The sequence below is a fragment of the Anolis sagrei genome, chromosome 10 (genome assembly GCF_037176765.1).
Source record: "Anolis sagrei isolate rAnoSag1 chromosome 10, rAnoSag1.mat, whole genome shotgun sequence".
Taxonomy (NCBI): Eukaryota; Metazoa; Chordata; class Lepidosauria; order Squamata; family Dactyloidae; genus Anolis; species Anolis sagrei.
In genome coordinates, this window is record NC_090030.1 from 17,833,774 (window position 1) to 17,854,939 (window position 21,166).

A 21,166-nucleotide genomic window follows, 5' to 3' on the forward strand; every position below is an offset into this window, starting at 1 on the left:
CCAAACTACAATTCCATAGCATTGAGCTGGGGCAGTTCAAATGATGACAAACTGAATTAAATCTACAGTGCAGATACACCCAAAGAAGAAAGATGAGCTATGATGAAGAATTTAGAAATGCTATATTTCTTTGGATGGATGGATGCATGCGCCATCCGCATTACTCTGTTTTCCAGTCAACAGAATGGATTTTGAATCGTTCCATTTTTTGTCCAGGTCTGGCATTTTGGGGGCTCTGTTCTTCCTTATGTTCCTTGTCTGTTGAAGATATTAGGCCAAACCTGAAGCATAATGGCTTTATTTTCCTGAAGGAAAAAGCAGTTGAGATAAGAAACCCAGGGACTGTTTCTCTTCATCCCAGAGGGAAAGATGCCACTTACCCGAGCCCCTTTCTCTGGGAAGCATCGGCATCCGGCGCTGCAGTCTCGTCCCCCACAAGGTCCCTGGTAAAACTTCTTCCCTCCCTAAAAATGGAAAAAAATAAGGACAAAAAATCAGCAAGCATTAAGTATATAGACTTCCAACATCGTCTTGGGTTATGCAGCGGCTCAGAAATGGTTGCTTTTATTGCCGTTTTGACAGGCTTGCAAGATTTACGGAGTCCCAAAGCGTCACTTGCAGTTTTTTGGACGACACATCTGAACATGTACCTTTTAAAAAGTCTGGATCATGCTGAGAGATGGAAGGTTATAAAAGTCAGGCTTGTTGACTTGAAAGTTTCATTTTTTTTTACTGCATACAAAAAAAGTTATTTAAACAATACCGGCATCAATCACAAGACTACTTTTTGGAAGGAAGAGACATGCACATCCCTTAAAAGTCAAATTCACACTACACAGTTGTGGCCCTTTTATTCCACTTCAATTGCCCCTCATCCTAGCAGATGTCCAAGTTGAAGACACTGCAAGAGACTCCACTTAGGCAGAAAAAATGAAATGCAAAGATGCAGAACACCTCCCAACAAAGGATCCCCCAAGCAGCAACCGGCGAGGCTTTCAAGCTGCAAGGCCATTAAATAATTATCAAGGTGGCCAATTACAACATTCACACTTCCCTCTAGCAGGCAAGAGTTCTTTCTCCCACCCTGGACATTATTCCACAGATATATAAATCTCATTTGCCTAGTTTCCAATAGACCTCACAACCTCTGAGGATGGCCTGCCATAGATGCAGGTGAAACATCAGGAGAGAATGCTTCTGGAACATGGCCGTACAAAACACACAACAACCCAGTGATTCCAGCCATGAAAGCCTTCGATAATACATTAAACTACCATGTTTCAAAGTTATGGGATGATGGGAGTGTTGGTGTTTTACCAAACGACAACTCCCAGGATTCCATAGCATTGAACCACAGCAGTAAAACTACATTAATTCTGCAGTGTAGATGCACCCTATGTGAAGAAGATCTGGGTCAAGCCGTTCCTTTAGACAGAGGCCGTTTCCTCCAAAATATCATGTTCAATCATCCCACACCTTCTATGTTTTCTTCCCTTTTCCCTGCACGAAGAGGTCATGAATGAATGAAACCTGAGAAAGGGAGGAAGCCAAGTGGAGCCAGTTGGTGTTCAATATCACACAAGTATTTTATTTACGGGAAGGAGCTGACACCAGACACTCCCAAATTACTTGCATAGCAAAGGGCCACGTGCTCAATATTGATGTATGCAGCTTGTCAAATCTGTTTTGGTCTTTCCAGAAGGGATCCAAATGTATTTACTCATTGCCGGCACAAAATTGGCGAGACAAGTTCAAAAGCAGACCCAAGGAATTGGAGCAACCTTTGAGTACAATGTAGTCTGCTCTGGTGCCCATGTTGGGCATGCATAAGGACAGTTGGCAGCAAATGTAGTAGTGGATTGCCTCTGTGTCTAAGTCCGAACTTGAAAGGAATTTTTCCAAAACGTTGAATTGTATCATCTACGAGGGTTGAATGAAAAGTAATGCCTCCACCTTCATTACTTGGGTTTGGATGGGAATATTTTAATAAATCAAACGAAGAAATAATCCTTAGCTCGGTTGTTGTGGTTTTTTTTGGGCTATATGGCCATGGTCTAGAGCAGTGTTTCTCAACCTTCCTAATGTTGTGATCCCTTAATACAGTTTCTCATGTTGTGGTGACCCCCAACCATAAAAGTATTTTTGTTGCTATTTCATAAATGTAATTTTGCTACTGTTATGAATCATCATGTAAATATTTGATATACAGGATGTATATTCATTCACTAGACCAAATTTGGCAATACGCCCAAATTGGAATACTGCTGCGGTCGGGGGAGATTGATTTTGTCATTTGGGAGTAGTAGTTGCTGGGATTTATAGTTCACCTACAATCAAAGAGCACTCTGAACTTCACCAACAATGGAATTGAACCAAACTTGGCACACAAAACTCCCATGATCAACAGAAAATACTGGGTGTGGTGGGCATTGACCTTGGGTTTGGGAGTTGTAGTACACCTACATTCCAAGAGCACTGTGGACTCAAACAATGATGAATCTGGACCAAACTTGGCACGAATACTCAGTATGCCCAAATGTGAACACGATGGAGTTTGCGGGAAATAGACCTTGACATTTGTGAGTTGTATTTGCTGGGATTTATAGTTCACCAATAATCAAAGAGACTTCTGAACCCCCACGAACAATAGAATTGGACCTCATAGAACCCTATGATCTACAGAAAATACTGTGTTTTCTAATAGTCTTTGCCGACCCCTCTGACACCCCCTCGTGACCCCCCCCCCAGGGGTCCCAACCCCCAGGTTGAGAACCACTGGTCTAGAGGCATTCTCTCCTGACGTTTCACCTGCATCTATGGCAAGCATCCTCACTACCTCTGAGAATGCTTGCCATAGATGCAGGCAAAACATCAGGCAAGAATGCCTCTAGACCATGGCCATATAGCCCGAAAAAACCTACAACAATCGAATGATTCTGGCCATGAAAGCCTTCGACAATAAATCCTTAGCTCTTTAACTACCACTATAATAATAATAATAATAATAATAATAATAATAACAACAACAACTTGATTTTTATACCCCACCAACCATCTCCTTGTAAGCTTACAAGGGACACGCCCAAGATTACAATTAAAACACACATGTAAAGCACTTTAACCAATTAAAACATCAGATAAAACAAATAACAACACAATAGAAAGCAATATAAAAACAATGTATCCAATTGTCTGGTGATTTTCCACATAATCACCAGACAATTGGATACATTTCTGCCAACGATGAACAAGTTTTCGGAAGCTGTCACGGAAGAAATCGACACTCTGTTTCCGCAACCCATTTTGCCCAAATCTTCCAATAAACAAGCAAAGCAATAATGTGACCCCCACGTTCTTGTGCAATGCCAATTATGCTTGAAAATTTTTCTCTGAGTGATACGACAATCGTCCTGAATCAATCTGTCAACCTTTTGCTTGTGAAACTCGGTGGTTGCTGTCACAGGATGTCCAACTCTTTGTTTGTCATGCAAGTCAGATGTTCCCACCTCAACATCTTTAAACTTACTTGCACAACGACACAAAATACTCACATCAACACAATCACCATAAACAACTTGCATTCTCTGATGAATCTCCTTTGGGGTGACACCTTCCGCTGTCAAGAATTCAATGACTGCACGTTGCTTAAGTCGCATTGACCGACCGTCTGTGCAGGGTTCTATACTTCACACTTTAACAACACAACCATTCAATGCTAAGGCTTCCTGCCAAAATGGAACTGTAGAGGAGAGTCTACTGAACAAGCCAGTACCTGCCACATACCAGTACTGCCATCTGATGAGGAATTACAAAGGTGGAGGCATTACTTTTCATTCAACCATCGTAAATACACTAAGACAAGAAGGTTTAAAATCCAAACTGTTTAATGACATTGAACTACATTATATGGTCAGTGTAGACCAAGCATGAGCAAACTTTGGCCCTCCAGGTGTTTTGGACTCCAACTCCTACAATTCCTAACAGCCTACCGGCTGTTAGGAATTGTGGGAGTTGGAGTCCAAAACACCTGGAGGGCCAAAGTTTGCCCATGCCTGGTCTACACTAACTATATAATGTAGTTTCTTCCTTACTCCTAAGAAGACCATCAAATATCAACAGAGGTCTTATCTGGCTTATATCTGAGATGGACATAAGCAAGAAACCCTACTATAGAAGATGGTTGATTCTGAATATTATTCCTTCTGGTTCTTCATACTGACTTCCTATGGACTGCTTTGCAAAAATGGGATGCTAGATGAGATTGATAAGGCCCAAATTCTTGGCTCGTTTTACATCTCTCAAGTACAAGAGCCCTTCCGAAGGTGGAAAACATGATGTCAAAACCAGCTTTGTGAACAATCACCCTTCTGTCTCTTCGGGACTGGGCTCACTGAGGACTCCATGTTCCCCGTCACCTTTGGAGGATCGCCATGGGATTAATTTAACATTAGATCCTCCGAAGATTCCAGACTTATCTGATGAGTCACTGGCTCCGGGCAATGTCTGCCTCCATCCCGAGGACATCTGCCAAATCCTGCCCTATCTGGGTATGTTTGCTGCTGTCGCTTTCCCAATTTCCAACCAGGTTCACTGTAGCAGAAAGCAAAGGCATATGGACTCTGTCATGCCCAGCTTTTCCCATCTTAAGTTTGGTCATATTTGCTAGACTTCTCCTTAGGGAGCATGTACACTGCAGAATGAATGCAGCTTGACACCTCTTTAACTGCCATGCCTCAATGTTACAGAATCCCAGGAGTTGTAGTTTGGTGACACACCAGTAACTTTTGGAAGAAAAGGATAAAGACCTAGAAATTCCATGATCCCATAGCAGTGAGTGTAGATACACCCATCATTTAGTATTTTTTTATTTATCTTTATCTCAAATTTGGTGACCTTGGACAAGATGTCAACTTGTCTCAACCACACAGGAACGTAAGGGGAAATGACAGGCTCACCTTAGGGCTACCATAAGTCACAAATGCAGATGGTTTAAAAGGTAAACATTTCCCCTGACATTGTCTACTCATGTCCCACTCTAGGGGGTGGTGCTCATCTCAATTTCTAAGCCGAAGAGCCAGCGTTCTCCGTAGACACCTCCAAGGTCATGGGGCCAGCATGACTGCATGGAGCACCATTACCTTCCCACCGGAGCAGTACCTATTGATCTACTCACATTTGCATGTTTTCAAACTGCTAGGTTGGTAGAAGCTGGGGCTAACAGGGGGAGCTCACACCACCCTCCAGATTCAAACTGGCAACCTTTCATTAAGCAAGTTCAGTAAGTCAGTGGTTTAATCCACTGCACCACCAAGGGCTCCAGATTGTTTAAGATGGAGAAAAGTCCATTTTGCCCATCTAATGAATTGTTCACCAGGTTGATTCAACAAGGAGCTGCCTCTATTTTGTTGCACTTCCATGAGTAAATTGGCTTTCAAAACCAACAGACAGGAGATAACACGTGGCAAATAGTGGTCTCCTGTCTCCCAACCAAATAAACATTGACCTTTCTTCCTCTAAAGTGGTGTTTCTCAACCTTCCTAATGCCATGACCCCTTAACACAGTTCCTCATGTTGTGTTGACCCCCAACCATAAAATTATTTTTATTATTACTTCATCACTGTAATTTTGTAATTATGAATAATATAAATATCTGATATGCAGGATGTATTTTCATTCACTGTACCAAATTTGGCACAAATACCTGATATGCCCAGATGTGAATACTGGTGGGTTTGGGGGGGGGGGGGGTTATTGATTTTGTCATTTGGGAGTTGTAGTTCCTGGGATTTATTGTTAACCTACAATCAAAGAGCATTTTGAACTTCGCCAATGATGGAATTGAACCAAACTTGGCACACAGATCTCCCGCAACCAACAGAAAATACTGGAAGTGTTTGGTGGGCATTGACCTTGAGTTTTGGAGTTGGAGTTCACCTACATCCAGGTAGAACACTGTGTACTCAAAACAATGATAGTTCTGGACCAAAATTGGCACAAATACTCAATATACCCAAATGTGAACACTGGTGGAGTTTGGGGGAAATAGACCTTGGCATTTGGGATTTGTAGTTGCTGTACAATCAAAGAGCATTCTGAACCCCACCAAGGATAGAATTGGGCCAAACTTCCCACACAGAAACCCCATGCTTTGAAGGGACTCACTGGCATGAGCCCCTCTCTTCCCTCGTATACAGTGCCATGCACCAAGCCAGTGGTTCTCAACCTGTGGGTCCCCAGATGTTTTGGCCTTCAACTCTCAGAAATCCCAACAGCTGGTAAACTGGCTAGGATTTCTGGGAGTTGTAGGCCAAAACACCTGGGGACCCATAGGTTGAGAATCACTGCACCAAGCAATCCCGCTCTCCCCTCCCTGCTTGTAGTCTCAGAAACATCCCTCCCTTTGGCTAAGAGGTTTGCCAATCACAGCAAAGGAGGGCTTTTGGTGAGAGGATTCACCATCCATTTCCAAAAAGGAAGATAAGGACAGGCGGAGAGATCTCCAACCTTCTCTGCCAAAGGGGTTCCTAAGACCATCAGATATATATGTTTTCTGATGGTCTTTGGAAACCCCGCTGAAACCCTTCGCAACCCCCCAGGGTGTTCTGACCCCCAGGTTGAGAAACACTGCTCTAAAAAGTTCATACTCCTCATGGTTTTTGGGATGGCATTTTGGGCTCCATCTCTTTTTCTTTTTTTTTACCCTTAATGCCAATGTAATCACTTTCCAACCTCAGACCAGTTCAGTTGGCTAAAGAAAGGGAAAGAAGGACGCACAGAAGAGGCAGAACTTGACAAGTTCCCTTGGGGTCTCCACAGTTTGTCAGTGAGATTCCCCTGATGTTGGACACAGCAAGTGGTCAATGTTGCTGCCAAACCCTTAGACCAAGCTTAGGTCTGTGTGCCCCATTATGAGCAGAATACTTGGTGGAGAAATTTCGTGTATGACAACAGGGGTCAAGCCCTAGATGAATAAGTCTGTGCTCGCGGTCCATAATGCAAACCCTCTGAAGTCTTCGCTGGCGTCTAGCCATCCGCCTCCATGAATAGCAGGCAGAGAGGACAATGCGGTATTTCTTGCAAAGGGGACAAAAGCAGAACAAAGCATCTTCTGTCCAGAGCCATCTATCACCACCTTATTAACCAATTAAAGTTCCATATTGATTGATCCAAAAATGCCAATGGATCAGTCAGTCAGTCAATCAATCCCACGGAGCGATACCACTCAATCAGTCAATCAGTCAATCCCATCTCATCTAAAAATGGCAGAGTACCAATCAATCAAGCAATCAATCCCAATTTATTTATTTCGTATCAAATGCATTGCATAATTTAGTATTAAACTGATAAAAATAGAAGGAGCGCAGGCGGCTAAATATCTTTTGACCAAAAACGGGCAGCAGTAATGGCATTGTCTGTAGCCTCCAACAATTCTTCCTCTGTACATGAGGCATAGCACAGTGGACAAGCATACAGATGCGGAGTTGTCCGTTCTGCTCCACAGTCACACAAGGTGTGGGATTATTTTAAATAGTGCCATTTTGTCAGGTTGTCTTTTGATCTGCCCACTCCGCTTCTGAGTCTGTTCAGGGACTTCCAAGTTGCCTATTCTTGGTTTACCCCTGGAGGAAGACCCTCATGGGGTTGGGGGCCATCCAGTTGGGATTTCCTGGTCTAGCTGCCCAGAGAGATGCCCTTGCTGTTGCTGGGGGGACGCCAAGAGGAGTGGAAGTTCTCATAAAGCTTTTCCTTGATTTGAGTCTACTGTGAAGAGGCTGGTACCTAAGTAGTGGGTGGCTTTCACAGTGTTCAACCTTATTTCTCTCACATTTAGCAGCAATTTCCCATCACACATCCGGGGGGGGGGGGGGGGGAGGCCAATGCCAGCTAGCTTGTAGAGTTTATCAACAGGTGTAGGTTTAAGACATCCTGTGATTATTCTGCATGTTTCATTCAACGCTATGTTCACCTGCTTTGCATGAGCAGACTTACGCCAAACAGGGCAGGCATACTTGGCAGATGAGTAAGACAAGGCTAGGGCTGATGTTCTTATTAATTTGGGGTCTGCACCCCATTTGCTGCCAGTAAGTTTCTGCAGGATTTGATTGCGTCCAGCTACTTTGTACCTGGTATTCAAGCAGTGTTTTCTATATACTAGTGTTCGACCTAAGGTGACACTGAGATATTTAGGGTGGAAATAATGTTGCATTAAGATCACTCTGACCAAAAGGTCATGAGTTCGAAGCCAGCCCAGGTTGGAGTTGGTTTCCAACCAATTGTGTGTAGCCTACCCGAAAGACAGTTGCAACTGTCAAGTAGGAAAATTAGGTACCACCTTAAAGTGTGGGGAGGCTAAATTAACTTATTTATGAGGCCATAAAGAAGACTCCAGCAAAGCATTCCAGCGGGGAAACATGCGGGGAATGCGGAAGTGCTTCATCAGTGTCGCTGATGGACGATGAAAGCAACAGCTCCCCTGGTGGCCAGAAAAAGTTAAATAGCCTCTGCGTATGTCTGTATATGTTTGTATGTCAAAAATTGGCATTGAATGTTTGCCATATATGTGTACACTGTAATCCGCCCTGAGTCCCCTGTGAGGTGAGAAGGGCGGAATATAAAAGCTGTAAATAAATAAATAAATAAATTGGCTTCATGGTTGTGTAGGTGGAAAGCACATACTTGTGTCTTGGCAAGGTTAGGCTTCATGTGATTATCTTTGTAATAGCTGGAGAGATCTTTCAAGGCATTAGTAAGTAGGATTTCAACTGTTTCAAAGTGTTTTTTTGCTTGTGTTGTTAGGCCAAGGCGATCACCAGATATAAAGTTCAATCCCAATAAATAGCTGTCAATCAACCCCACTAACCCAGACATCTCTATAAATGGCTGTGTACCAACCAAACAACCAACCAACCAACCAGTGAATCAATCAATCCTATTAATTACCAATCGACCAAACAATCCCACTAACCCAGGCATCTCATCCAAAAAAAAAAATGCCAGCTTGGACATACTTTTCGCCTCTCTGCCTTTCAAGCAAAGCGTGTGAAATAGCCAGCCATTCCAAAAGAGCTGGTGTTATTAGATGCCACGCTAAGGTCGAGGTGATGTAATAGGAGGCTTAGAGGATTATAGAATATTTAATTTATTATGCTTAATTGGAATGTGACTCAGGCTGGAGAGGTTAAAGCAGAGCCTCAAGGCTGGCTGTCCAGCTGGAAACGGGCGGCCTCTCTCAAGTTTCTCTAAGGACAAAACCCAACTGGAATTCCTGCTACATGCATATGCACACACCCATTAAGGAATGCATTTTGGAGTTCACATAAAGAGATGCTCAACCCGTACCTCTCTCCAAACTGCAAATCCCAGAACTCTGTCATTAAAGTGATATAAAACTGCTATAACAGTTTTCAAGGAAGTCACCAAAGCACATTGCATTGCGATAGCATTATTATCCCATTTCAATTGCCAAGACTGAATCCCATGTAATTATAGAATTTGTAGTTTAAGGAGAACACTCTGCTTGAACTACAGATCCAAAGATCCCATAGGATATTGCCTTGGCAGTTAAAGTGGAATCATGGTGCTGTAATGATTTACTATGACAAACCATTATTGCCCTGTATTGTTATAGTGCAGTGGTTCCCAACCCATGGGCTGCAACCCATGGGTGGGCCATGAGACCTAAAATAAGGTCCACGAGACATGCGGGGGAAATTGCGACTGCGCATATTGCAATTAGAGGAAAGCAAGAGAGAAGGAGAGGGAGAGAAGGAAGGAAGGAAGGAAGGAAGGAAGGAAGGAGATGCCAGCACACTGCTTTGGCTAGCGCTTTCGTGATCTTGGGAGGCTCACCCAGTGGCACATGCACAGGAGAGAAGGAGAGTCCCCCAAAGTAGTAGTAGTAGTAGTAGTATTTGTGGTTGTTAGCTCCCATTGCTAAACACAAGAGTTATGATAGGAAAACACCCCTTTGTAAGATTCTGTTCAGTCCCCCAAAATAGTAGTAGTAGTAGTAGTAGTAGTTCTTGTTGTTATTACCCATTAGGGACAGTTTCTAGGGTCTTGCGCTTCATTTTTTGTATTTTTTTCAACCTCAGCCCCTTCCCTCCTTTTTTTATGCAAGCATTAACAAAATCCACAGATAATAACACAGTGCAACAAAAAAAAATTTCTTAGTGTCGTTTTTAGACCAGTTCCTGGGGTTATTTGGCATGCTGATTCAGAAAATTGCATTTGGTAGACCACATAAGCCAGTGTTTCTCAACCTGGGGGTCGGGACCCCTGGGGGGTCACGAGGGGACATCAGAGGGATCGCCAAAGACCACCAGAAAAACACAGAATTTTCTTTTGGATCATAAGGTTCTGTGTGGGAAGTTTGGCCCAATTCTATCATTGGGGGGATTCAGAATGCTCTTTGATTGAAGGTGAACTATAAATCCCAGTAATTACAACTCTCAAATGTCAAGGTCAATTTTCCTGAAACTCTCTGTGTTCACATTTGGGCAAATTGAGTCTGTGAGCCAAGTTTGGTCCAGATCCATCATTGTTTGAGTCCACAATGCTTCTCTGGATGTAGATGAACTACAACTCCAGAACTCAAGGTCAGCGCCCACCAAACCCTTCCAGTATTTTCTGTTAGCCACTGAAGTTCTTTATGCCAAGTTTGGCCCAATTCTATCATTAGTGGGGTTCAGAGTGTTCTTTGATTGTAGGTGAACTATAAATCCTAGCAACTTCAACTCTCAAATGACAAAACCAATCCCCCCCTCCCCAACCCCACCATATGGGCATATTGGGTATTTGTGCCAAATTTGGTCCAGTAAATGAAAATCTGTCCTGCATATCAGATATTTACATTACAATACATAACAGTAGCCAAATTAAGGTTATGAAGTAGCAACAAAAATAATGTTATGGTTGGTGGTCACCACAACATGAGGAACTTGATTAAGGGTTCACGGCATTAGGAAGGTTGAGAAACACTGACATAAGCTCTATATTACTAAATGTGGTTTTCTGTAGGTAAGCAGATGGCGACTACTGGATGGCATATGTTTGTATCAGAAACTGGAGCTGATGTGGTCTACCAAATGCAATTTTCTGAATCAGCACGCCAAATAACCAAACTGAATCTAAAGTTAACCAAAACAGATTCATAACCCTTTTGGTACTCATGTTGGAGAGTGGTCCCTGATCAACGAGGTCCATGGTCAAAAAAAAGGTTGGGAACCACTGCATTGCATAGATGGTTGGAGCTGGGGCATTTGTCTATTTCAATTTCTGCCGTAACCCAGCCTTGGATTAAGTTTCTAAATTAGTCCAGTTATATACGTCAGACGCAGACAGGGTGGAACCAGCCCCATGCTGAATAAAAAACGAAGCCCTAAAGGTGTATATTTTCAAACACGTTTCTGCTTGGCAAATATTATCAAGAGCAGGACCGTCCTTTTTTCTTCTCTTCCTTAAAGGCATATTAAGATTGCAATGAGCAAACCGGGTCGAGTCTTTCCTTCCTGGTGTTGTGTTTTTATAAAGGCAAGAGTTCTCCATTGCAAGCTGTGGACTGACCCAAGCATCCCAAGGCAGCTGAAAGTTGGCATTAATTATAGCGCCGCTAAATACAAACCAATGCAGTCACCTCCTGATGTGACCCAGCATCATATGAGACATGGCACTAAATCTGGGCAGTAGAAGAGGCTGTTAGCAAACAGAATCCCCTCCCTTCATCTCCAAGCAGCTAAAAGAAGCAACTAACTTCTCCCCCATCCAAAGGCTAATAATAATGTTCACAGGCTATGCAATGAAACTGTTTTTCAGCCTGAAACTCTTGTATCTACTACAAAACATCAGTGCCATGTTTCATATGATACATGGCTATCCATTTCTTTAGATTTGAGGATAGAATCATAGAATCCAAGAGTTGGAAGAGACCTCATGGGCCATCCAGTCCAACCCCCTGCCTAGAAGCAGGAAAATTGCATTCAAATCACCCCTGACAGATGGCCATCCAGCCTCTATTTAAAAGCTTCCAAAGAAGAAGCCTTCACCACACTCCAGGGCAGAGAGTTCCACTGCTGAACGGCTCTCACAGTCAGGATGTTCTTCCTGATGGAATCCCCTTTCTTGTAGTTTGAAGCCATTGTTCCATTGCGTCCTAGTCTCCAGGGCAGCAGTAAACAAGCTTGCTTCCTCCTCCCTATGACTTCCTTGCACATATTTATCCTCTCCTCTCAGCCTTCTCTTCTTCAGGCTAAACATGCCCAGCTCCTTAAGCCGCTTCTCATAGGGCTTGTTCTCCAAACCCTTGATCATTTTAGTCGCCCTCCTCTGATGAGGGCCATGGATCAAGAGATAAGGGGAAGTCATAGGGAAGAGGGAGCAGGCTTGTTTTCCACTGCCCTGGAGACTAGGTTACAATGGAATAATGGCTTCAAACTACAGGAAAGGAGATTCCACCTGAACATTAGGAAGAATTTCCTAACTGTGAGAGCTGTTCAAGCAGTGTAACTCTCTGTCCTGAAGTGTGGCGGAGGCTCCTTCTTTGGAGGCTATTAAACAGAGACTGGATGGCCATCTGTCAGGGGTGCTTTGAATGCAATTTTCCTGCTTCTTGGCAGAATGGGGTTGTACTTTATGTCCATGAGGTCTCTTCCAACTTTATGATTCTATTATTCTAAATGGTGCAGCAACCTGTGATTGACATTTCCACACTTATGGATGCCTTGGAGTTAGGAGAAAGTCGCCTGCCAAAAATTTCAACCATGAAAATGGTCTCTTACAAAAATGTAAAAAGAGTCAAGACAGAATCTGGCTGTCTTTAAGTCAAGTAAATAAGTCAAGCAGGGAGAAAAAAACAGACTCCGAGAGCAGATTCATTAACTCCTTGACATAATCCCGTGTTTATTGAAATACTTCGTACCTAATTTAATTTGTCGGAATACCGAGAACAGAGGGGATCACTTTACTTTGGATGCGGCTTCCATCTGCCAAGAGAAAAGGAGCAGATTTGAGGGGAGATAATCTTACCTGTGGGGTAAACAATGGGGGGAGTGAAAGGGCTGGAATGCCTTTGCGAGATTTATTTCAGATTAAACTGAACCAAATTGGTGCCATTTGCCAGAGGGAAGGAAATCTGCAGACTAAATTGGAGGCTGACCATGTTGGAGCCATGGCACCGAGAGAGAACCAAAAAAGGGCAAAAATGCCCAGCTCAGCGGCTCTTTTCTTGACTCACAGCGAGACGGGTTACTATGCGAGAGCCTGAGTGTTTTGGAAAGGGCAAAAAAGTTCTTTAATTTAAAAAAAGGAAGCATGGTTGGTTATCAGGAGATGCAGAAAGTGCTTTTTTGGAGGAAATACTGTGCATGAAAAAATATTCTCTCTGCGGGAGGAGGGCTTTTGAGAAGCTGAATGCCTCCAAACTATGGAGACTGTAAGTGGAAGAGAGAAGAAAGGCAAACTTTTGTGTTTAGTTCTGCTCCTATTATTAGAAAGCAAATATTTTTGGATGTAAAAATAGGTTCTTATGCAGGCCATGCATTTCTGAAACAGTTCAGGGTCTAATTTAGCCATTCAGACCAATCTGGACTAAATTGTTTGCAGGAGAATCCTCCACAGATATGGGGATTGTATTACTGTTCCAGATTCCTCCATAAATTGGGTTTCAAGAATCTGGATCAACAATCTGATCATGATCCACTGGAAAAGCCCTTCCCTTCACAGGCCCAGCCAGCACCAATATGACTTCAGTATCCACAGGACAAGTGCATAATAATAATAATAATAATAATAATAATAATAATACGTAAACAATCAGGCACATCTGATCACCTCTCAACAAAAGATTGCCCCAGGCACTGCCAAGCCATCAAATGCTAATTAAGGTGGTCAGTTGAAACATTCACACCTAGCTCCAGCAGACAAGAGTCCTTTGTCCCACCCTGGTCATATATAAACCCAATTTCCTACTTCCAACAGTCCTCACTACCTCTGAGGATGCTTGCCATAGATGCAGGCGAAACATCAGGAGAGAATGCCTCTAGAACATGACCTACAACAACCCAATAATAATAATAATAATAATAATAATAATAACAACAATAACAACAACAGCAGCACTTTATTTGGGTTGTTGTAGGTCATGTTCTAGAGGCATTCTCTCCTGATGTTTCGCCTGCATCTATGGCAGGCATCCTCAGAGGTTGTGAGGTCTGTTGGAAACTTGGAAAATGGGGTTTATATATCTGTGGAATGATGTCCAGGGTGGGAGAAAGAACTCTTGTCTGTTGGAGGTAGGTGTAAATGTTTCAATTGATCACCTTGATTAGCATTTAATGGCCTAGTAGTTTCAAAGTCTGGCTTCTTACTGCCTGGGGGAATCCTTTGTTGAGAAGTGATTAACTGTCTGTGATCTCCTAGCTTCCAACAGACCTCACAACCTCTGAGGATGCCTGCCATAGATGTGGACAAAACGTCAGGAGAGAATGCTTCTGATACATGGCCATACAGCCCGAAAAACTTACAACAACCCACTGTCCCTGATTGTTTCTTGTCTGGATTCCCCTGTTTTTGAGTGTTGTTCTTTGTTTGCTGTTATGATTTTAGAGGGTTTTTTTTTTAATACTGGTAGCCAGGTTTTGTTCATTTTCATGGTTTCCTCCTTTCTGCTGAAATTGTCCACATGCCTTTGACAACACTTTATTTGTATTCCTCCCTATCTACCCAAGGGGACTCAGCATATATACAGACACAGGCAAATATTCAATACCTTGAAACATTCGATGCATTGAAACAATGAGACACTAATACACAGGCAAAGGCAAAGTCTTCTTCTTCTATCTTCAGCTCTCTATTTCCGTGCCGAAGAGCCTGCGTTGTCCACAGACACCGCCTGGTCATATGGCTGCCATGACTTCATGGAGAGCCATTTACCTTCCCACTGAGGCAGTACCTATTAATCTGCTCACATTTGTATATATTCAAACTGCTAGGTTGGCAGGAGCTGGGGCTAATAGCAGGAGCTCACCCCGTCCCACGGATTCAAAGTGCCAACCTTCAGGTCAGCAAGTTCAGCAGCTCAATGGTTTAACCGTTGAGCCACCATGGCCAAAGGTTTCATTTATCCACTTCTGACAAAATTAAGACTTCTTTGGGCATTTTGTAATTTCTCCAGGCAGGCAAGGACAAACTTTGGCCCTCCTGGTGTTTTGGACGTCCTACCGGCTGTTAGGAATTGTGGAAATTGAAGTCCAAAACACCTGGAGGGCCAAAGTTTGCCTATGCCTGATCTAAAGTATTCTTGGCCCAAAGGTCCTTCAGTTCAATAGGATTCACTATTATGCACCATTTGGCATATCCTGCAAAATCTTGCAGATACACGGATCATACAAAACTCTTTTTCCAGCCCCTGTAGCTCAGGCTGGAGATTCCCTGCTTTGAGGTAAATCATAATGTTTTGGGATGTTGCTCACTGGGAATTTATTACCTTTTTCTTAATTACATGCAGGAAATTATATTAAATTACTCATCCTGCCACACCTTGGAAAAGCTACAAATCATTATTCTAACTCAGCTTTTGCTGTCCCAGATGCTTTTGTTCAAGATGGAGCATATTTCCATCATCCCCATAACTATGCACAATGCGAGTTGTAATCTACCTGAAATTGAGGCAGGTAGGGGAAGGCTAGGAAAAACATGTGGATGTTGTGGGCCTCTTGTCTTGGCATGTTTTCAGGAGCGGCAACAATATCCTCGGTAATTAAGATGCTTCTGCTCTTCGTTCTCATAAAAGCCTTTTATAAAACTAATTTCCCTCCCCGCCACACCTGAGACACAGTGCTAATCTTAATGGGAACACCGTTTAGATGGGATTTCTTAAAAAGACTGTTTTCTTTGAGATTCTTTTCCTTCTCTAAATCACAAAGAAAAAGAAGACACCGTGGTGCCAAAAAAAGGTATTCGAAAATTTTAAAAAATGCGACTTTCAAAGGGTCTCGTGCAAACCACAACGTAAGCCATCATTTCAGGCAGGTTTCAAAACCAATTTGAGATAGAGCTGGAAAATTGTCGTTTTCTGGAAATTGTTGCGTGCCTTCAAGTGGTTTCCAAGTTATGGTGACTCTTGGGTTTTTCCCTGCCAGGGTTTGTTCAGAAGCAGTTTGCCATTGCTTTCCTTTGAAGCTGAAAGGGCTCGAATTGCCCAAAGTCACCCAATGGGTTTTAAGGGGATTCAAATCCTCCAGTCCAGTGGTTCTCAAGCTGGGGGTCGAGACTCCTGGGGGGGTCGTGAGGGAGTGTCAGGGGGGTTGCCAAAGACTATAAAAAAACCACAGTATTTTCCATTGGTCATGGGGGTTCTGTGTTTGGACGGGGTTACACTCCCCCTGAAGCCATGGGTCCGCAGTTTGGGAGTCGTCTTGGATTCATCGCTTACGCTTGAGGCTCAGGAGTCGGCGGTGTCCGGGAGGGCTTTTGCACAATTGAGACTTGTGCACCAGCTGCGACCGTACCTCGCGAAGGTTGATCTGGCCGGGGTGGTCCATGCCTTGGTCACCTCTAGATTGGATTACTGCAATGCGCTCTATGTAGGGCTGCCCTTGAAAATGGCTCGGAAATTCCAACTGGTCCAACGGGCAGCAGCCAGATGTTAACTGGGGCTCATTACAGAGAGAGGTCAACCCTCCTGTTCAAGGAGCTCCACTGGCTGCTGTTTATTTTCCAAGCCCAATTTAAGGTGCAGGTGCTTACCTACAAAGCCCTGAACGGTTTGGGACCACCCTACCTGCGTGACCGCATCTCCGTCTACGAACCCACGCATTCACTTCAGTCATCTGGAGAGGCCCTGCTTGTGATCCCGCCTGCATTGCAAGCGCGCTTGGTGGGGACTTAAGACAGGGCCTTTTCTGTGGTGGCCCCCCGACTCTGGAACGCCCTCCCAAGAGATCTTAGACAGGCCCCTACACTGGCAGTCTTCAGAAAGAACTTGAAGACCTGGCTGTTCCGATGTGCCTTCTCAGATTAGGAACCTCCAATACCAAGTCCTAGAAGCACTTTACTAGTACTAAGATTGCTGCACACCGATCACTGCACTTACTTATAATCTTACATACCTCCTGCCACATCAGCACTTTTAATCTTGTACCCATTACTCTCGCCCGGCCCAGTTTTATAGTGTCTTGATGTATTGTTTACTGTTTGTTGTTTATTCTGCTTAACTGTTTTTAATTTGCTTTAGGTATTGTATTGTTGTATTGTGTTTTGAGGCCTTGGCCTGTGTAAGCCGCATCGAGTCCTTCGGGAGATGCTAGCGGGGTACAAATAAAGTTATAATAATAATAATAATTTGGGAGTTTGGCCCAATTCTATCGTAGGTGAGGTTCAGAATGCTCTTGGATTGTAGGTAAACTATAAATCCCAGCAACTACAACTCCCAATGTCAAAATCTATTTTCTCCAAACACCACCAGTGTCCATATTTGGTGTATTTGTGCCAAGTTTGGTCCAGATCCGTCCTTGTTTGAGTCCACAGTGCTCTCTGGATGTAGGTGAACTACAACTCCAAAACTCAAGGTCATTGCCTGCTAAACCCTTCCAGTATATTCTGTTGGTCATAGGAGTTCTGTGTGCCAAGGTTTTTCAATTCCATCATTGGTGGAGTTCAGAATGCTCTTTGATTGTAGGTGAACTATAAATCCCAACAACTACAACTTACAAATGACAAAATCAACTACCCCAACCCCACTAGTATTCAAATTTGGGCATATTGGGTATTTGTGCCAAATTTGGTCCAGTGAATGAAAATACATCCTGCATATCAGATATTTACATTACGATTCATAACAATAGCAAAATTACAGCTGTGAACTATAATTTTATAGTTGGGGGTCACCACAACATGAGGAACTGTATTAAGGGGTCACGGCATTAGGAAGGTTGAGAACCACTGCTCTAGCCATTGTCCAAACAGGGCCACACTTGGAAAATAAAGACCTACATTCAATTTCTAGACCCAGTTTGAGTTCAAGAGCCGAATAAGTGGCCAACATTTTCCACCTATTCATGCTGGCCATATTATAAGATGTTTCATAGATGTCTAAAAACACAAGTCACATTGAAAATAATAAAAAAATTCAGTTGATAATAAGTAACTACGAGCCCCCGGTAGCACAGCGGGTTAAACTGCTGAGCTGCTGAATGTGCTGACCGAAAGGTCGGCAGTTCAAAACTAGGGAGCGGAGTGAGCTCCCACTGTTAGGCCCAGCTTCTGCCAACCTAGTAGTTTGAAAACATGCAAATGTGAGCACATCAATAGGTACCATTTCTGCAGGAAGGTAAGGGCACTCCTTGCAGTCATCCCGGCCACATGACCTTGGAGGTGTCTACGGACAACGCTGGCTCTTTGGCTTAGAAATGGAGATGAGCACCAATCCCCAGAGTCGGACACAACTAGACTTAATGTCAGGGGAAACCTTTACCTTATATATTAGGGCTGGGCGGTTTCGTTTCGTTAATTCGTAATTCGTTAATAATTTGTTAATTTTCTTGATTACAAAGCGATAACAAACCATTCTGGAGCAATTTTTTTAAAAAACGAATTTTTAAATACGTTTTGTAAATGCTTTGTAATTCGTTATGTATTCGTTTCGTTATCGTTTTGAGGTCGTTTCGTTATTATTTCCGCATGTCTGGGGCAAGTTTTATAGTTGTTTTTTGTTTAATTAGTGGAAAAAAATTATAATATTACACCAACAGTCAACAACAGAGGGAGAGGGAAGCTTCAGAAGTTCCCCCTGTCCCATTTGGAGGTTTTTTAGCGTATTTCGCGGTCGCGTCCGCCATTAACGAATCGATTCGTTATTGTTTCGGAAATCGTTTCATTAATGTTTTGTAATTTTTTTTCACATTTACGAAATTTCGTAAATATCGAACTTTTTAAAAGGAAAATTTTGTAATTATTTTAAATAACGAAACGCAAAAACCCCCAAAAAACGAATCGATTTTAGAAACAAATTTTTCCGTTGTTACCCAGGCCTATTATCTATCTATCCAAATTCATTACTTGATAGGTCTGAAGGATCACGTGGTACACAGATCCTTCATTAGCCAACTTAAAATAACTACAGAAGTAATTGAAAGTTACAATTACATGTCAAATTCAGCCTGTACTTTCATTACTGGGAAAAAGGATTGATTACAAAAGAAGTTAGTTCCATTCTCTGAGATACGCCGCAAAATGAATACTTGTTATTAGACAAAATGTGCTATCATGGGTGTCCTGAATTAATGAAGAGCAAAGATGTTGAAATGAATGGCCCTTGTTGTTACATAATCGCCACATTTCAAGCAAAGCTGAACTCCGGTGCCCTATTAAACTTTCACATTCCTCACCTAGTTTTATCAAGTCAGCTGTTTGCAAATCTAAACGCAACCCAATTGCTCTGGAGAAGGCGGCACTAAAACGGCAAGATGGTTGCTGAGATTTCAAAGGTGTTTCATAGAGAAAATGCCAACAGAGAAAGCTGGGCAAATTTTCCTGCAAACCCAGAGAGAGAATGGCACCACTAACTTGAAAGGGAGAAAGCAGACAGCCGTGTTAGGAAACATGGGCTGCTTTTGCACAACTTGGCAGAAGGCAAGATAACCATACAAACCCTTTTCTCTTTTGTATCACCAAATTTGCATTTGGAACTTGGCAGGAAAAAAGCAATTAATTCCCCAAATTGAATAGATGCCATCCGAGGTGGTATTTGCAGAGACAGGAGAACATTGGCAACAAGGAAGATTTACACCTGCTTTATTAAAAACCATAGTATTATTGTTGTTGTTGTTGTTGTTAGATAAATAACAAGATTAGTACACAGCAAACAAAATCACTATGCTGGCTTTTGTATTTGATCACACATCAAGACATTTCCCAAGTGTCTAGGAAGGTGTGTTGTTGTTGTTATTTGAAACACAACAAGATAAGTACACAGCAAACAAGGTCACTATGCTGGCTGTTGTATTGGATCACACGTCGGACACTTCCCAAGTATTTAAGACTGTGTGATGTATCAGTGAATAATGCATGCAGATCTGAGTAGGGTGGCCTTTTGCAGCTGACAAATGGAAATTTTGTCAGCGCCAATTGTGCTTAAGTGCAGGCCAAGGTCTTTAGGCACTGCACCCACTGTGCCAATCACCTTGACTGGCTTGTGCCAGAGTCTTTGCAGTTAGATCTTTAAATCCTCATATTGTGTCAGCTTTTCCAGTTGTTTCTCTTCAATCCTGCTGTCGTCTGGGATTGCATCATCAACGATCCATACTTTGTTGTTTAACATGACCGTGAGGTCAGGAGTATTGGGCTCCAAAACTCTGTCAGTCAGAATTTGGAAGTCCCAGAGTAGCTTGACATGTTCATTTTCAGTAACTCTTTCAGGCTTGTGATCCCACCAGTCCTTTGTCACAGGCAGATGGTATTTGTGGAACAAGTTCCAATGAATCATCTGAGCAATGGTGTTATACCTCTGTTTGTAGTCTGTCTATGCGATCTTCTTGCAGCAGCTGAGGATGTGTTCTATCGTTTCGTTTGCTTCCTTGCAGAGTCTACACTTGGAATCTGTGTCATTGACTTTTCAATTCTGGCTTTGATGGCTTTTGTTCTAATTGCTTGCTCTTGGGCTGCAAAATCAGGCCCTCTGTTTCCTTTTTCGAAGTTATTATTATTATTTTGCATCCTGTTTTTTTTTCCTAGGATAGGATTTATGACAAAGTACAGGAATGGCCCTTAAAATTATGCTCTGACTGTCATGCTGTGGTTCATGTTTGAAATCTACATCAAAAATGCACTTGGAAAAAATTACTTTGTTGAATATTTTTAAAACAATTATTTGCTTATTTCTTTCTCAAGTCATTGCATATATTTAATTTCAAAGCTTGGCATGTTGCATTCAAAAGGTAATTTGTTTCCCTTGTTTGTCATAAATACTAGAAATGTAACTTCTGTTCCAATTTTGAACAAGTAGCCAGCAAAAGTGGCACTATTACTTGTGCGGATACTTTGTTTTGGAGGGGAAATCACTTCCAGGATTGATGTATTTATTTATCATGTCAGAAGTGATTTGAGGGTACAGTTATAATGTATTTAAAAACACAAAGTTAAAAACTTTGCATTACACTTGATTCCCTTTGA

At 42.6% G+C, this 21,166-nt stretch overlaps 1 protein-coding gene across 1 annotated transcript in view; it reads right to left on the reverse strand.

Moving 5' to 3' along the window:
* COL4A6 (collagen type IV alpha 6 chain) overlaps positions 1–21,166 on the reverse strand; it is a 207,059-nt gene that overhangs the window by 132,391 nt on the left and 53,502 nt on the right. Inside the window, exon 3 of the mRNA XM_067471575.1 lies at positions 381–464. Coding sequence (XP_067327676.1) covers positions 381–464 — 84 coding nt within the window. The remainder of the gene's footprint in view (positions 1–380; positions 465–21,166) is intronic.